Source organism: Gastrolobium bilobum, unplaced genomic scaffold (genome assembly GCF_033153095.1).
Source record: "Gastrolobium bilobum isolate Gb01-03AN ecotype WA unplaced genomic scaffold, APGP_CSIRO_Gbil_v1 utg18130, whole genome shotgun sequence".
Taxonomy (NCBI): Eukaryota; Viridiplantae; Streptophyta; class Magnoliopsida; order Fabales; family Fabaceae; genus Gastrolobium; species Gastrolobium bilobum.
In genome coordinates this window covers 317,862-336,209 of record NW_026897542.1, presented here as the reverse complement: position 1 = coordinate 336,209, position 18,348 = coordinate 317,862, and the positions used below count along the sequence as shown (strand labels likewise).

General features: G+C 35.5%; 1 protein-coding gene and 1 non-coding gene across 2 annotated transcripts; one reads left to right on the top strand and one right to left on the bottom strand.

Annotated features, from left to right (window-relative positions):
* The first annotated feature begins 1,295 nt into the window (after positions 1-1,295).
* On the top strand, positions 1,296-1,402 carry LOC133307909 (small nucleolar RNA R71). The gene has a single exon (XR_009751099.1). It is a non-coding gene; the product is annotated as a small nucleolar RNA R71 (small nucleolar RNA).
* Positions 1,403-6,455: 5,053 nt separating this feature from the next.
* LOC133307908 (uncharacterized) lies at positions 6,456-7,679 on the bottom strand. Its single transcript, XM_061508472.1, has one exon. The coding sequence runs from the start codon at positions 7,584-7,586 to the stop codon at positions 6,549-6,551; it is 1,038 nt and encodes a 345-aa protein (XP_061364456.1). The 5' UTR covers positions 7,587-7,679; the 3' UTR covers positions 6,456-6,548.
* Between the last annotated feature and the right edge of the window lie 10,669 nt (positions 7,680-18,348).

Here is an 18,348-nt window from a genome sequence, read left to right as displayed (position 1 = left end):
TGAATGCAAATTAGATATGAGTGCGTATCTTTTTAAGTGACTCAGCAGGGACAGGTGTCCCAGTCACTCTTATCTCCTAACCCAGGGAACGTTTCCTTTGTCTTTTCCTAACTAATAAATAAATAACTAACTGAAATAAATAATAAGAAAACATGCAACAGTGAGTACTAAATAAGGAAAAGGGAACGTACTAACCTATCACCAATTATTTAATAAATCTAAATGAACATGTAACAAAACATATAATTATATCTATATATATATATTTATATTGGGATTGTGTGGTCAGGGACCACCCCAAAACTACGTTCCTGGAACGGAACGTACTTTATTTGGACTTTTGGGAGAGGAACATCAGACGTTCCCTCCTTTTTTGGGAGCTGTGTGGTTATGGATAACCACCCCAAAACTTTGCTCTTTGTCAGAGAGCAAATGTATCTACTGGGTTGCCTCCCAGTCAGCGCTTAGTTTAATGTCTTTAGCTAGACATGGTACCTACCTCTCAAGGGGTTTCAGAAATGGTTGAGGGGACCTCAGTGTCCCCTGGTAGTGATCCTGGTGTTCTGGTTTGAAGGTTGGCAGCAATCTGCCCCAGATGGGACTCAATGTTCCTGACCACTGCATCATTCCTGGTGACATATTCCTTGACATAATTTTCCAGGGTGTTGATGCGTTGGCCATCTCTGTGGAACGGAACGTAGTTGTTTCTTCTTTGTTCAAACGTTCCACTGCTGCTACCTTGCTGATACTGCTGCTGATTGTTGTTGAGTGGTCTCTGGTTAATGGGTGGCCTCCATTGGGTGTTGTGGTTCTGATCCTTAATGATAGTTCCTCCAAGGCTTGAATGTGTATTTCGTCCTGCTTGTTGATTGTCTCTGGTGAAGTTCCTATTGCCAAAATTTTCTGCATAACACACCAATACAGTGGATGGGCAGTCTGTTGAGTCATGAAGGTCACCACAGGCTGAGCATGGTTCTGTTTCAGTTGCTGTGAGTTGTAAGACTTCCATCCTTGGTGCTGCTTGGTCAGCTCTCAGGTTCTTCATTTCATTCATGAGTGATGCCAGCTGGGCTTCCATTGCTATTTGTTTATCCAGTTCTAGCATGTCTGGCTTCCTCACTGGGCTCACTCTATCTATTAGCCATTGGAGACATCTTTCAGCAGTCCCTTCTATGATTTCGTACCTTGATTCAAGTGTTCCTGTAAAGAAATATCCTTCTGCAGCAAAATCTAAGTGAGATTGAGAAGTATGGTCAAGTCCCTTATAGAAAGATTGTAACACTCCCCAACTCTCTACCCCATGGTTTGGACATTTTCTTATGATTTCCTTGTATCTCTCCCATGCTTCATAGAGATTTTCTCCATAAAACATTCTGAAGTTAGAGATTTCAGCTCTAACATCATCTTGTCGAGATATTGGGATAAACCTCTCTATGAACTTGTTAGAGAGTTCTTTCCATGTGTGGATTGATCCAGGGGTGAGAATTTGCATCCATGTTTTAGCTTTTAAGCCCAAGGAGTGAGGGAACAACCTCATTCTCATGCTCTCCTCTGTTACACCCTCAGCTTTAAAATTATCACAAATATCTTGGAATGTTGTGAGGTGTGTGTAAGGATCTTCTGTAGGGAGTCCATTCAAGACCCCTGTTTCCCTAATCATGTGGAACATGATAGGTTTTAGTTCAAAATTTGGTGCTACAGGGGGAAGGATTACTCCCCTATCTGGTCTGTTCCTGAAAGGAGCAGCCAAAGTTCTGAAGTTCTGTTCAGGGGGAACCTCTTCATTGTTATTATTGTGATCAGCTATGTTTTCAGGAAATTCTTCCCTGAGGTTCCTTCTTCTCCTATGGAGTGTACGTTCTGGCTCTGGATCAAAGAGAAACTCAAGTACTTCAATGGAGTGGTCAGAGTTTGTTTCAAACTCTTCACTCATAAACCAATAGCACATGCTATATATATGCACAACAGATTCAGTGATAAAGAGAAAAAAATAAAAGTAAAGTCAGATATACAGTATATGTGTTAGAAAACAATGATAAGAACAACAGTTAGTGTTTCTGTCCCTGGCAACGGCGCCAAAAACTTGTTGGGTGGTTTGCTGATGGTGAAAAAATATAAGTTTTGATAGGGGACGTTCCTCTGTTCTTGCAGAACACAGATTCATCCCTTAGTTCCAACCCAAGTGCGCAAGTGCACGCATCAAGTAATAAAGGGAGTATTAATGCCCAAATTATTGTTCCCACGAGGATAGAGTGCTAATTATTGTTTTAACACTGTTTATTAAGAATGAAAATGAGAAGAAAAGTTAGTAAATGAACTGTTTGGTCAAACGTTCCCTACTGTCTTGACAACGTTCCTCAGGAACAGTAGGTTCAATCTGATGGCAAACAGTTGCTCGCTGCGTTATGTATGTGATCCTTCCTGTTTAGAAGAAGGTGAGATAATAATCATTGGAGTTTTTTATAAGTACTAAATAAAATAAAAACTACTAAAACAGAAATAACTATAATCAAGAGACAACAGGGTGGTGGTTAAAACAGTTTAACAGAAGGAACGGATTCACTGCTTCACTCTTAAAGGGGTTGTTTTCTCTGCTCAAGACTTAGCACATTTTGGCTTTGTCCCAGTTTCTTTGCCTGCCAACTCTGATTCCTCAGCTCATGGTCTAGATGGCTCACAAGTTTCCATATTCCTACGGCTCCCTTGACTCCTACAGGTACTTAGTTCAGAACCTTAAAATGGACGAGTTGGCCCCTTATTCCTACGGTGACCAGTAGCGTTTTTGCCATGACATCTACCTTCCCCCAATGGCTAAGCTGTCTGAAATCCCTTCCTTATGGAAGTTCATTTCTCAGTATGTACCCAATTTCCATTGGCGCACAATGAATATAGCTTACTTAGCCAAAGAAATACAAAAAGCTTCGGTCAAGAGTTTTGAAAATAGTTCTTTAAGAGTTTCACAGTTTACCCATTCCACAGATAGTTCAGCTCATGGCTGGTAGTTTAAACATAATTATTCTCAACTGAGATCACATAGACCTGAGATTCAGTCAAGAGATAACGATTGGAACGAAGAGAAAACCACTTATATTAATTTAAAAGATAGTTTACAAAGAGAAACATAAAATGGAGAAAGATGGGTATTTGCTCGTGAGGAGTCTTGATGGTTGTTTACAGAGAAGAGAAGAGGGATTGTCACTTAACTACAGTTACAACTTAAAATTAAACTAAGTTACTAACTACTACTAAGTGATCTCTTCTTTTCGGACTACAAACCCTCCAGGATTCGATGATGTTTTTGTGTGAGGGTGGTCCTATTTATAGCTGGAAGAGGAGTGGCAAGACTGTAATTCCTTTGGAGCTAGTTGCTTGAATGAGGGGACGGGACTGTGGCAGCAGAGTGTGAAGTTTGCGTGAATTGCTGAATGGAACAGGATTTGGTGATGATTAGCCGTTGTTTGCAGACCTTCCCATGTTTTGCTTCTGTTTTCAGCCAATGAGAACTCTTGATTCTCTGCTCTTCACGTTTCCAGCTGCTCAGTTGGTGCACCGCCTTGCTTTTTAGAAGTCTTTAACTCTACGTTACCTGCAAAGTGTACAAAAGCATTAAATGAATGGAGCAGGTGCATTAAATGCGTCTCAGTTCGTTCCCCTTTTAATATATTTTAAAGGAATACGTTACCATCCGTTCTCCCACTGTGTTTTTGTCACAAATGTGTAAAACAAGTTATTTTCATGCTGAAGTTGCTCATCAGATGAGGGAACGTATGGTGTTTTGCCATCAAAATGGGCTTAGATGGGAACGAATTTACGTCCCATCATTAGGATAATTGGATAACTATCCTTTAAGGGATCCTTGGGCAGGTGGTTAGCATATGGAAATATTCCGTAACAGATCCTAATCGTTGTTTTTTGCCAATCAACAATTATAATTTATTGGGTCAATTAATTAGTAATTCATAATAAATTATAATCATTAATTGACGAAAATCAACGGTTAAGATATAAAATGACACAAAGTTATATATTTTAAAAGGACAAATGTTTTTCCCATAAAAGATATCAAAGAAGTAATTGATGCAAGAATAAAAAAGTTAAAGGATAGAGAGATTGCAAACTAAGATTTATCTAGTCACCAGACTCACCACCCACTTAAGACCTACATTCAGATTAAAGTCGCTCGATCAAATTTTTCACTGATGCTCAAGTTTATGGGTGCTTGGAAACCATGAGTAACCCCTCTGACACGTAAAGAAGCATAATAGTATACTTAATGTGCATGTGTCATGCCGTAGACTTATTTAGCAGCTCAGAGTTACGCCCCACCTATCTTAACCAATGTAGGAATGACATGAACGAGCTTCCAGTCAAGTCTTAACTTGATAGCCTGCCCTGAGGCATCCAAAAAACAAGGTACACACCATGAGCACCTCACCAACATGCCAATCAAAAGGCAATTCAATGAAACTGTCATACAAAGGCAGTTACATGATCTCACAAGCAGGACATGTCGTGTGCATCATCTTTTTCCATACATTCAATATATAATCATCTAAATACTGATTTGAGCGTCAGAGTGCATTGAATGTGTAACCCTTTCATGTTCGAGTCACAACATCTTGATTGAAGCACATCCCCAACTCGAGATATCATCCTACTAGAAGATTCAATTCCTCATCTGAACATGAGATCAACATCAACGGTCTTCAATTTGGAGCAGGCTCAATTACGTATGATTAGACTCGATTTATACTAGTGTGATCAAACTATTTATTTAGAATTTAGAAAATGAGTTTTGATAAGAGTTACAAGTAGAAAAGATTTTAAAATAATGAAAACATTGTTAATAGTACAAGCGTATTAGTGGTGGTGGTAAAGGAAGGAGGGAAGGGTTAAGGTGGACATTCGCCACCTCCCCCAAACCCCTACAACCCTTCAGTTGTGAGTACAATTTTTATTTTATATTTTATACAAATAATTGTAGTTAAACCCTTTTTGAAGCTCATATAAATTTTTAATTATGAGTATCATCTCTTATTTTTTATCATGCAAATAATTATAATTTTAAAAAAATACATATTTCAATTTTACCTCTTCTATAAAATTTTCTGTCTCCGCATTGAAATTCGGTGAAAATATGAAAATTTGATCTATGATGACATAGGATTAGAAGCTCATATAATATTTAAGACTTTGTTAACGTGCTTCATCCTTATAGCAGGATTCCTTTAGTATAGTATCCCACCACTCTAAAAGACATATTTATATGGAATAAGTATATAAAATAATTTCACATTTGTACCTTACCCATAAGTACCAAAGTAATTAACTTACTACCCAGCAAACAGTACCTAAAACAATTTATATTGGTACAATATAAGTTACCACACAGGACTGTAATTTAGATTATGATGCTTTACACTTTTAGTACGTGTTTAAATTAACTTATATTTTATTAAAAAAATTTATAATAAAAATTTATTATGAGAACTCTAAGAAAAATATTCTCTTAAAAATAATTAAAACCAATCATTCCTTTAATAATTCGCCGTTATATTTTTATCATCTAATAAACTCTTATGATCAAGATTTAAATTTTTTCAAATCGCACACATTGATCCATTTCCCTATTGTAATATTGTATTGTCAATGATGGGTCCTTTTAAACCAGCCTTTCCATCCAGCAAATCTGTCTCATCCGAAGGAATGATTCCCCTGTACAGTGTGAACATTTAAATTTCAAATGTGATACTAACGCCAATTCATTGCAATTCCCTACACCAATATTGCGGAAACTGAACTTCCCTAAAGCAACGTAGAAATTCAAGCTCTTCCTACCACTATATGTGATTAAAGTATTTATAGTCGAAGGTTGAAAACAACATAAACGTACCAAAAACCATCCTGCATATTAAATTATCAATCAAATCAACCATGTATATGACATTAAACAAGTTCACAATGTCAATACTGACACTAAAAATGCATAACAGTAACACAATTTCTACCCCAACTCAATAATTTCAAGAACATCGAGAAAGAAAAGGCCGAATCTGAAGTGCCACTCCTACTGATTCAAACACCTACCCTTGGTTAGTTTGTAGTCTTGCAATGTTGGAATTTAGTATCCGAATATATGAATTTAAACCAAACCTTTCATCATCCAACATTAAGCGTGAAAATTTAAATTTCAAATGTGAGACACTGACAAGTGACACCAATTTGATTTCAATTTCTTTCCCTCTAAACAGCTGAAACTAAAAATCATAAAAACAAGGCAAAAACTCAACATGCTCATACCCAATATTTGTGATCGTTCATTTATAGCTGAAAAAAATTGAATACAAGAACGAGCTCCCCACATGAACAACCAAATCAACATATATATCATCATGAGCATATATATGACAATAAAGAAGGAAATTGGCAATTTCAAAACTGAAACTAGAAAAACGTACCAGAAAATAACAAAATTCTTCCCCAACCCAAAAGTAATTTATAAACAATATGGTAGAAACAAAGGTACGATTTTTGCAATGTCAACGGATTCAAGCACCATTAGTAGTGGCTCCTTTCAACGCTTTCTTCAATTCCTCACTTGCATCACCCTCCGTCGATTTTCCTGAAAAAACATTAAAATCCGACGTCGTTTTATTCTTCTCATTCTTTCTCACATTAGGGTTCTTTCCTATGCCTCCATTCCACTTCTGCATCTCTGAACCTCCACCTCCGGCCATTTCTCGCCGGAGATCCTCAACGGCGTTTCTCAGCAACCCGTTCTCAGCTTGCAGAACCTCCATCTGCCTCTTCACCGCGAAACACGCCTCCGCCACGTCGCTACCTGCCGGAAAACCCAGATCCGATCCCTTTCCGGCAACACCCTTCTCCTTCTTCGAATCGCCGCAGTCCATCATGTGTTCCACAGAAACCTTATCCATCACCAGAAACGGAATCTTCTGGAACGCACTACTCTTCATCTCCGCCGGAACCCTAATTCCCCACCGGAAATTCACCGCGACCTTTCCCCTCAGCGGAAGAGTCGTCCTCGCCGCCACCTCCGTGCCGGAGAACAAACTCGAGAACGCGCCGGCTGCGGGGGAGTCATTTCCAAAGATCGGGACCTTATCAACCATATCGACCGAAACGACGTCGTCTTCAAAGCCACCAGCACCAACACCGTTGCGGGACCCACTCACTTTCTTATCGAAAATCGAAGACTGCGTCTTCTTAAACGAGAAATCACCAAATCGAGGCTTGAAGTGAAGCATGAAGAGAGGGCCACCGCTGTTGTTACGAGGTAGCAAGTTGAACTCGCAACTCATGAGCATGGAACTGGAGGAAGGGGAACCGAAGGGTCCGGTTCCTGTTTTAACGACTAAGGAAAAGGGGTTATTGGAGTCGTTGGGTCGGTAAGCGAGTTTAAGGGAGGGTCCTGATTCGAAGAAAGTGGCGAGGTTGAGAGTGAGTTCCTTGGAGTCACCGGCTACGACGCCGGATTGAAAGGGCATGCCCAATATGCTTAATGGGACTTTAGCCCTCAACAGTGGCTTCTTGTGTTCCTCACGGAACTTGAGTGAAGCTTTCATTGTTTTGCTAAAAAATTATTGGGATTTTCATTGAATGTCGGAGACAAGTTTGGGATTATTTGCGGAGATTCTGCTAAATCTGTTCATTTGGGCTGTGTTAGTGTAACGGAGCAAATTTTTAAAGGGTAATAGAACCATCATGTCACAGGATAAATGTTGCATCACGTCAGTGACACAATATTTGTGGGGCCCACCGATATAAATTTTTTTTGAAAAAAAACAACTTAATAAAAAAATATGTATGTGACTGCAGGAATAAAAATGGGATTCCTGTAACATGACTACCGCAAAGCCCATTTTTAAATTTATCAAATGCTCGATATTTGTGATTTTAAATGGGGGTAGGATATTCTTACACCAGTGTAAAAGTTATAAGTCTTACACTCAATCTTAATCATTAATTCACTTGTATCCAATGACTTATATTACTAAAAAGTTAGGGCCCTTAGATATAAATGAGATCAATGGTCAAGATTGAGAGTGTAACTTACATTGGTGTAAAATGATCCTGACCCTTTTAAATGACATAAGTTATGTCATTTCAGGAGAGAGATAGACACAGAAAAATAGAAATCATGAGAGAAAGTGAGTGATTTTTTTTAATTTAAAATTTAAATAATCTTATGTTATTTAAAATGACAAACACTTTTTCCTTTATTCAAATAATATAATTATTTAATGTACAAATATAAAAAAGAGCTTTTTATTTGAGTTTTATTTTCATCTCACGTCTATTTTTTCTTTCATATTTTTTTTAAAAAAAAACTTGTAAAATGTGTTTCAATAACTACATTTTTTAACTAAAATTAATTGAGTAATACTAAATGTACATTTATATGGCCACTTAATTTAACGACATCAATGATTAATACGAGAATGTATATACAAATATATATATATATATATATATATATATATATATATATATGAGATAGATTATATTTATTATATTTTTTTTCTTATTCTTTCTTAGGAGTGTATTGGATTAGAATTTCAAAGATTTTTTTGAGATAATTTTTTTTATAGATTTTAAGAGACTATCTAGAATTGGAATGACTTTAAATACTTTTTAAAAGATATTTTTTACAATTAAGATTTCATAAGATTAGATTTTAAAAAAATTTAATAGAATTTATAAGATTTGAAAGAACAATATGGATTTATAAGATTTTAAAAAATCATATAAATTTTTAACAAGCATTCAAAATTACAAGAGTCAATAAAAAAAATAACAAAGAAATGCAATGATATTAATAAAAAAAGTAAAACTTAATATAATTTTTTCAATCACTAAAATTCATGATAAAATTCGGTTTAAGATTTTTTGCAATTGATCTTGTAAATCTTGGATTTTTGTTCTGTGTGATGAGAGTTTTCTAAACATATATCATATGCATGTTTTCATTGAGTATTCCAAAAAAAAAAATTTGAATATGAATTTTTAGGTTTTATTACACAAAAGTTAAAAAATTTCTCAAATTATTTTCAATCGATACATTGAAATCTTAAATTGCTTTGTGACTTTTAAAAAACGAGTTTTTAGTGATCTATTGACATAAAAATTGTTTGAAATCGTTTGCTATAGCTAGGGGTGAAAGTGGGCTGAGCTGGGCCAAGCTTTGCCCCAAAAAGCCCAAGCCTACGCCAAAAATTTTTAATTTGGCCTGGCCTAAGCCTAGTACGGGTCTAACTGTTTGCCTGGCTTGACCTGTTTATAAAAAAACAAGGTCTGGCCTAGTTCGTTAGCCTGTTAATTTTTAACTTCCAAGCAGAACCATGAATCAACTTTACAAAATACTCAAATTCTGTTGCTAAACCAAAAATCATAATTTCAACGTCCAAACATAATCATGAATCACAACAAAACTTATACAATATGCATTTAAGTCATTTTCAAAAGCAAAATGTTCAAACTAAATAACATATATTTCATCAGATCTAACAAACAAATCTATACTATGTAAATTAAAATAACTATATGAATCCAACAAACACATCATGATGTTTGTAGTAAGTATAACATCTCCCAAAAATCTTTTAATATATTCATATATACAATCTAACATGTTGAGATGTTGGTATTCCTCCTATATAAGAAATAAAGTCAGATTTCTATTAAAATATAATCGAATATAATTAAGTTATAAATAATTACAATTGATTAAATTTATATCTTTTATTTTTTCTTCAAGGCATACTTTCTCCATTTTATTTTATTTAAAATAAGTAGTACAATATAGGCCGATCTGTAGGCGTATAGGTCAGGCCTTATGAAAGTGGGCCTACGGTCTTTTTATTAAACAAGTTTTTTCAAGGCCCAAACCCGGCCTATTTTACGAAATATACTAGGTCAGGTCTGGCCTGACGTAGGCCGAGTCGTAGGCCCCTGCCTAGTTTCACCCCTACCTATAGTAGAGGAATTTCGTTCATGAATGTCTTGTTACTAAACATAGGGTTCATATTATAAAAGTTTCAATATTTCTTTAAATCGATATTGTTTCATTGATGTAAAATAAAAATTAGTTTGGGGGATTTTTGTTCCTTTGTTGCTTTTCCACAGTTTTATGTTATTTTTAATACAAAAATTACATATTTTTATGCCAAGAAAAATGCGACCAGTATTTTGAAAAATCATTTTTAAACTTCCAAAAACTCTTTAAAATTGCTCAAAAATCAGCTATTTTTGTGATGGATTATATTAAAATATTGTTGGGTTGTTGTTTTTGAGCTATTTTGTGATGAAAATCTCTAAAAAATATGCCATTTTTGACTTTTGACGAAGATCCCATGGCGGAACCTGGTTTCGAGCAGGTCGACCGGCCAAAGAAAGAAGAAGACATTGCAATAGAGAAAACTCAAGAATTCCTAAGGGTTAGGATGAGATTGTTAGAGAAGCATACTATTTATATTTTTTAGTAAAAAGTCTCACGAAATCCACATAAATAGAAAATCCATTAAAATCGTTAGATTTTTGAATACTACAATATTGTTTTTTCTTTGTTTAAAATCCTTTATTTACAAAAAAAAAAAAAAAAATCCTTATTGAATACCAACGGATTTGGATGGACTCTAAAATAATCTTTTAAAATCCTAATCGAATACCACATGACTTTTTTCATTCCTTTAAAATCCTAATTGAATACCAATAAATTTTTTTATTCAAAAATAATCCATCAAAAGATCTCAATCCTATACATCCTTTTAATGTCATTTGGTTATGATTGAATAAAAATTAAATTAATAATTCTCATTTAATGATATTTTATAATCGTTGATTTAATTTTAATTCAAAGATAAAAAAATTAATAAAATAAGTTTTTTTTATCAATATAAAAATAATAAGTCATAATTTCAATCTTAATAATTAATCTGATTACATTTAAAGGTTTATATATTTAATAAATTAGAACAACCAATTGATATAAATATGATCAATAATAAAAATCAAGAATATATCTTACACTAAAGTAAAATAATCTTGACCCTATTTATATATAAGGAAATGTTTTACTTACCACTATTTTGGACTTACCACCTTTAGTACCTGATTAATTATCATTGGATCAATTTGAAATCTAACGAATGAAAAAAAAAATAGGTGTTTTTGATTTCAAATTAATCTAACAATAACTAATAAGGTAATAAGAGTTGTAAGTCTAAAATGATGGTAAATATAATATATATATATATATATATATATATATATATATATATATATATTTACATCAAACTTTATACATGCCAAATTTTATCATTTTTATTTCTAAAAGAAAAAAAATATCATTTTAATTTACTTTCGTTCCAAACCTGAAATTTATTTGGCAAAACAAATTAATTTATTACTCTTTTTAATAATTATTTACAAATAGATAACAGTTTGGAATCAATTTACAGATCTATTGCACTCAGTCACGCCCAAAATAGGCGTGACCACTCACGCCCCCATAAAGTGCAACCAATGAGGCAAACACGTATTTTTTCGGCGTGACTAGTTGCCCCTAATTTGCCTTTTTTGGATGTGATCAACCCCTCCAACATGCCTACTTTGGGTGTGATTGCTCCATTTCTCCCTATTTAAATTTCTCTCCTCTCCTATCCACACTCGTCACAACTCATCTCCATCATAAACCCTTACTTTTAAATACATTATCACCTGCTTATTCATACTCTCTTTTGTGTATTTTGTTTTTATATTTAAAAATAAGTTCACATTCTGATTTTGTTCGGTTGTGCTATATTATAGTGGTAGGAAAGTGGAAGGTTGATGTGGTGTAGTTTTTGAAGGCAAGAAAAGGGCAACATGTATTAAGTGCAACTCAACAATTGAAGAACTGTATCAGAAAATTCGTCAAAAATTAGCTCTCGAAGGTAACAAATCTATCACTCTAGTCACGACAAGATAATAGTCCAAAGAAGAATACATTAGTTTCCAAGTTAAGGATGATGAAGACGTAGATATGGCAATGGAATAATTCGTCAACCAGTCAAAGAAAGATATCTTAAAGTTGTACATGGTTATTGCCAGAACAGAGGATGTTGTTTTACCCATGAAGTCAGTTGCGTTCAATTCTCCATATAATGCATCATCCTTTGTTGCTCCAGTTGTTAAAATGTCTGAGGAAGATGAAAATGAGACCCTACTTAGGTTATGGAAAAGGAGGAGGAGGATGACGATGATGAAAATATCTCAATGAAAGATCGTCTTCTTGCTGAGGATGTTTGTGCTTCGAACAATGATGAGGATCATGGTCTACCCACGACTCAAATCCAAGGATCAATGTCCATGGCAATTAGAGGAAAATTGTCTGTTAAGCTGGAATTTGCATCCAAAAAAAAGGCGCAGCTGGCAATCAAACGGAGCCTCATGACAATCAAGAAGTGTTTGTGGTTGTGAACACGCCTATAAAGTTAAGCATGAAATGTTGTGCACATGATCAAGGTTGCCCATGGGGGGAAGCACAATTGCTTGAATGACTACATTGCTCAGGATAACAAACAACTTGATGTTGATGTTATTACTTCACTCATACTAGGTACTTTTTTTGAGAGATTTTTCTATATGAAAAATTAATGGTATTTTGTTTGTCTTAAAGTATATGTTACAATTTGATTGTTAGGGATGATAAAGAAGGAATCATCGACCTCAATTGTACTAGTTCAAGAGAGATCACCCATTCTCTTGGATTCATATAGAACGACATGGTATGCGAAGCAGAAATCAATTGCAATGGTCTATGGTGATTGGGATGAATCCTATGCATTTTTGCCTAGGTGATTTGAATAAATGCTTCGCTTTTCACAATGTTCTATTTATCATCTTCAAACAAATGATTATTTTGTGGCTCATCGACTGGTACGTGGAAAATGCATATTTTATCGCATTTTCTGGACTTTCAAACAATGTTGCGAAGCTTTCAATGTTTGCAAACCAGTGATTCAAATTGATGGCACTCATTTATATGGCAAGTACAAGGGAAAATTGTTGATTGTCATGACTCGGGATGGAAATAATGAATGTTTGCCATTTGCATTTGCCATTGTTAAGGGCGATACCTTGGGAGGTTGGGAATTCTTCCACGCTAACATGCATTTTCATATTACGTAGAGGTTAAATATATGTCTCATTTCAGATTGTCACTGTAGCATATTATCTATTGTGTAGAATCACCGTGGTTAGCAACCACTATATGCGCATCATGTGTTTTGCCTTCATCATATTGCTAGTAATTTTAAGAAAAAGGTTCAGAAATGAAAAATTGAAGAAGGTGATAATGAATTTAGGTATGGTTAAAAACTCTTATCTCCAATTTGAATGTATTGATGAATTTTAATGTCTTAATGGTATCATTGTGTGTAGGTTATACTCCTACTATGGTGAATTTTGAGATAACATTTGCACGATTTTGTGATACCTGTCCCGAGGTTGTGAAATGGATTGAAAGCATCCCAAGGAAAAGTGGACACGTGTATACAATGTAGAGGAACTAAGATATAGGTATATGACAACAAATATCTCTGAATCAGTAAACAGGGTGTTAAAGGGGGCAAGAAACATGCCAATAACGGCTCTGGTTAAGCACACATACAACAGGTTGGTTCATTATTTTATTACCAGGGGTCAAGCGGATGCTTCACAACTATAATTTTATCATTGTTATTGCAAAAAATATGGTTGATGCGTTGAAGTATAATGAGTGAGTTGCTACAGGCCATCATGTTCGTACATATAATGTTGAACAAACAGTATTTGTGGTTGACGAGGAGCCAATCAATGATTATGTTTGGGAACCAGTTTAACTACTTTTCCGTTAATATATTTCATTTCTATCTATGTTGCATTACCTATATCTTTGGTTATTAATGTATTAATTTGTTGGTTTCTATGTTAAATTATTGATGCCAAATGATTCAATAAAGAAAGATGAAAAAAAGAATCAAGTCCAGACAGAGGTGGCCGTAATATACAGTCCATAAATATGAGAAATATAATACAATCCATTGTTTACAGTCCATAAATATAAGAAAAATAGATAAAATCTATGACAGAGAAGGCCACTGCTGATGACGCGCCAAACGATCTGGTAACCTGCATATGCCTCCTGCTTGTGACTCTTGTGAAGACATACGGTCTGGAGCTGGAGCTGGACCTGGAGCTAGAATATCAAAATCATGTGTCGCAGCCTAGAAAAAATCATATGTGACTGTACCTGCATGCAAGGGAGATTATGTAGGCCACATGGTACAGAGTTAGGGTGGCCTTTGTCGGATGCAATGGCTGATAATCTTGAAGGAAGTCATCATCGAAGTTCAAATGGCTGCATAAGTCATCGACATCTGCGTGAGACCACGACTGATACGTGTAATTACTGCTCTCTGCCGAACTATTTTTCCCCTGCTCGAATGCCATGGCAACTGGACTGGATATGTCGGCAGACTCTACGAGTCCATCGGTGGATGCATACCAGGATGGGTAGGATAATCTGGGAGGTCGTGTTGCTGAGGGGGCTCATAATGCGTGGGCTACGTGCGGTAATGTATGATCAATCACTGAAGGCCTGAACCATCTCGTCGTGTATGGCTTAGGTCCATAAATAGGCTCTACATTTGGTGGCATCGGTTGTCGATGTCGTCCTAACCTACGTCCCTCCTTCGCACGACGCGGGATGTCAATAGACAACTGAGGCGCAATCTAAAGCTGGGTAGGGGGTTTATGTGGTCTTGACTTCTCCACCCGAGACTTCTCTTTGAAAATTGCTATAATGCGACCAATCTCCTCATGGACCTACCTCAAACTGTAGCTTGGGAAGTGGTTACGAGTGGTTGCAAAGTACAGTATTTCCAGACCATCAATCTATAACTTATCACATAAATACATAAGCAAAAAAACAAAACACGTAATATTAATAACTAAAAGAATAAGTTACACAATGTCTAAGCTTCGCAGCCCTCTTCGTCACGTATCGCTTGCCTTCGTGCCTGTACCAGTCCATGTACCAATGGTTGGGTGACATCAGGCCTTCTAATGGTAGGGCCACCTCTATTATTGCTCCCTAATTACCCATCTATTTATAAATGGCCTCAACATACGAACCAAATTATCATCCTTTTTACCTCAAAGAGTATAATCATAGACAACTTTTGGCTTTCTAAGCCTATGTGGTATCGGCTGATCTAAACCAAATTGTCGCATGCATCTACCTGGATGGTAATATTCAATTGTATGAAAACAAATAACTAATGTCCTAGCCAGCTGTTGGGTGTGAACTTTTTGGTTGCTTAGATGTTCATTTAAAGGACGTTCCCTTAATTCAGCTCATCAAGAGAGAACACAGTCGTTATCTTGACTTCAACCCAAGTGCGTAAGTGCAAGCATCAAGTAATAAATGGAACTATTAATGCCTAGATTATCGTTCCCACGAGGATATAGCTCTAAATTATACCTTAAACTATTTTATAAAGAATTAAAAATGAAATGAAAAGATAGTATTTGAACTGTTTGGTCGTCCATTCCCTACTATCTTGACAACATTCCTCATGGATAGTAGGTTCAGTCTGACTTCAAAAAACTCCCTGCATCGTTATATATGAAATCCTTCTTGATGAGAGAAAGAACGACAATATTTATTGGATATTTGATGTTATAGTCACAAGATTTATAAAAGAAAATAACAATAACATAACAATATTTAAGAGACAACAATATGGATGGATAAAAATAGTTTTTTAACACAAGGAACAAATCCATTGTTCCATTCTTAAATTGTTATATTCTCAACTCAAGACTTAACCCTTCTGAATTTGTTCAGGTCTTTTCACCGCCAACTCTGATTCCTTAGCTCATGGACTTTAATGGCTCACAAGTTTCCATATTCCTATGGTTCCCTTGACTCCAACAGTTACTAAGTTCAGAACCTTCAGTAAACGAGGTGGTTCCTTATTCCTAAGGCAACCAGTAGTGTTATTTTCACAACACTACCTTCCTTCTCTGATTAAGCTGTATGAAATCTCTTCCTTATGGAAGTTCATTTCTTAGTATGAGTTCAATTTTCATTGATACGCAATGAATATAGCAATCTTAATCACATAAATACAAAAGCTTCGTGCAAAAGTTTTGAAAATAATTCTTTAAGAACTTCACAGCTTTTCCGTTCCACAAATAACTTAGCCCATGACTATAACAATAAACATAATTATTTCAACCTGAAATCCCATAGACTCGAGATTCAGTTCAGAGATAACGAATGGAAGAGAAGAGAAATAACAACTTTTATAAATAAGGAACATGTTAGGTTACGACAAAATAGAATGGAGAAGTATGATAGTTGCTCGTGAGGAGTCTCAAGTGGGTAATACAGAATAGAGGAGAAGTTGTTGTCGCTTAACTACTGCTAAAACTATACAACTGAAAAGTAAAAACTACAATTGAATCTAAGTTATCTCTTCTTAAGGAATTCGATCGTTTCTTTGTGTTGGAACGTCCTATTTATAGGCCGGAAGAGTGATGGCAACACTTGTAATTTCCCTTGAGTTGTTTTCTTGACTGCATGAAAGGGGCGGTGTGAACAGTGCGCAAGAGGGACGCAAGTTGCTGGATGGGACACTAATTGTTGAGATTTGCCTTTCCTTCTACACTTCCCATGCTTTGCTTTCCTCTTGGCCAATGGAAATTCTTTATTCTCTGTTGTACACATTTCTTCCTGCTTGATTGTTATACCTCTTTATGCTTTATGGAAGCTTCTTTCAACGTTTCCTGCAAAGTGGTCAGAGAGATTAAGTTAGTGGAGCAGGTGTATTTAATGTTTCAATCTGTTCCCCTTTTTCCTATATTTCTCAAATGATTATCTCATTATCTGTTCCCCACTGTGTTTTTGTCACAAAGATATAAACACGTGTTTTTAATGCAAAAGTTGCTAATCAGATGAGGGAATGAATGGTATTTAACCATTAAAATGGGCTTAGATGGGAACGAATTTTAGTCCCATCAAATACCCCAAAACTAAACTGTTGGTTGTCCTCAAACAACTCAGAAATAGTGGTTAGGCTGCTCAATTTCAAAGAAAAGCTCACATCTGAAACTTAACCAATGAGTAATCATAATCACATTCAAAAATGGATTACTATCCATAGATGGGAGGTAGAAAGAATTTGTTCCATGGTAAGTGAAGGTTGCTAATCTTCTGTCTCGCTATCAGTCAGGGTTAGTGTTTCTCTGTCCATTCCTAGATGTGATTCTTCAAACTTGCTTATTATTGGGTGCTCAGAGGCTGTTGGATGAAAATATAGTATGGTGAAAACGTTCCTCAGTTTACTAAGAAAGAACACAAGTGTTTTCTTAGTTCAACCCAAGTGCGCAAGTGCACGCATCAAATAATAATGGGAGTATTATGCCCAGATTATCGTTCCCACGAGGATAGAACTCTAATTAATGTATTATACTATTTTATAAATAATGAAAATGAAAAGAAAATTTAGTAATTGACCTGTTTGGTCAAACGTTCCCTACTGTCTTGACAACGCTCCTCAAGGACAGTAGGTTCAATCAAACAACAATCAGTTCATCGCTTCGTTGTGTATGTCAACCTTCTTATTTAGGGAAGGAACAACAATATTCATGAGAGGTTTATAGATACAAGATTAAATAAAGAAAAATACAAAAAGTAATAACAATAATCAAGAGACAACATGGTGGATGGTTTAAAAACAATAATAACAGAAGGAACGGATCCACTGCTCCATTCATAAATAATTATTTTCTCTACTCAGGACTCAACACTTAAGTATTTGTTCTAGTTTCCTTTCTGCCAACGTCTGATTCCTTAGTTTATGGACTAGACGGCTCACAAGTTTCCATATTCTTATGGCTCCCTTGACTCCAACAGGTGCTTAGTGCAGAACCTTAAAATGAACGAAGTGGCTCCTTATTCCTAAGGCAACCAGCAATACTGTTTCCACAGTACTGCCTTCCCCCTCTGGTTAAGCTGTCTGAAATCCCTTCCTTATGGAAGATCCTTTCTCAGTATGTGTTCGATTTCCAAAGATACACAATGAAGATAGCATACTTAGCCAGAGAAACACAAAAGCTGTAATACAAGAGCTTCGAAAATAACTTTTTAAGAACTTTGCAGTTTTTCCGTTCCACAAATAGTTTAGCCCATGACTACTAGTTTAAACATAATTATTCCAAACTGAAGTCCCATAGACCCGAGATTCAGTTTAGAGATAACGAGTGAAAATGAGAGAAATAACACTTGTATTTAAATGA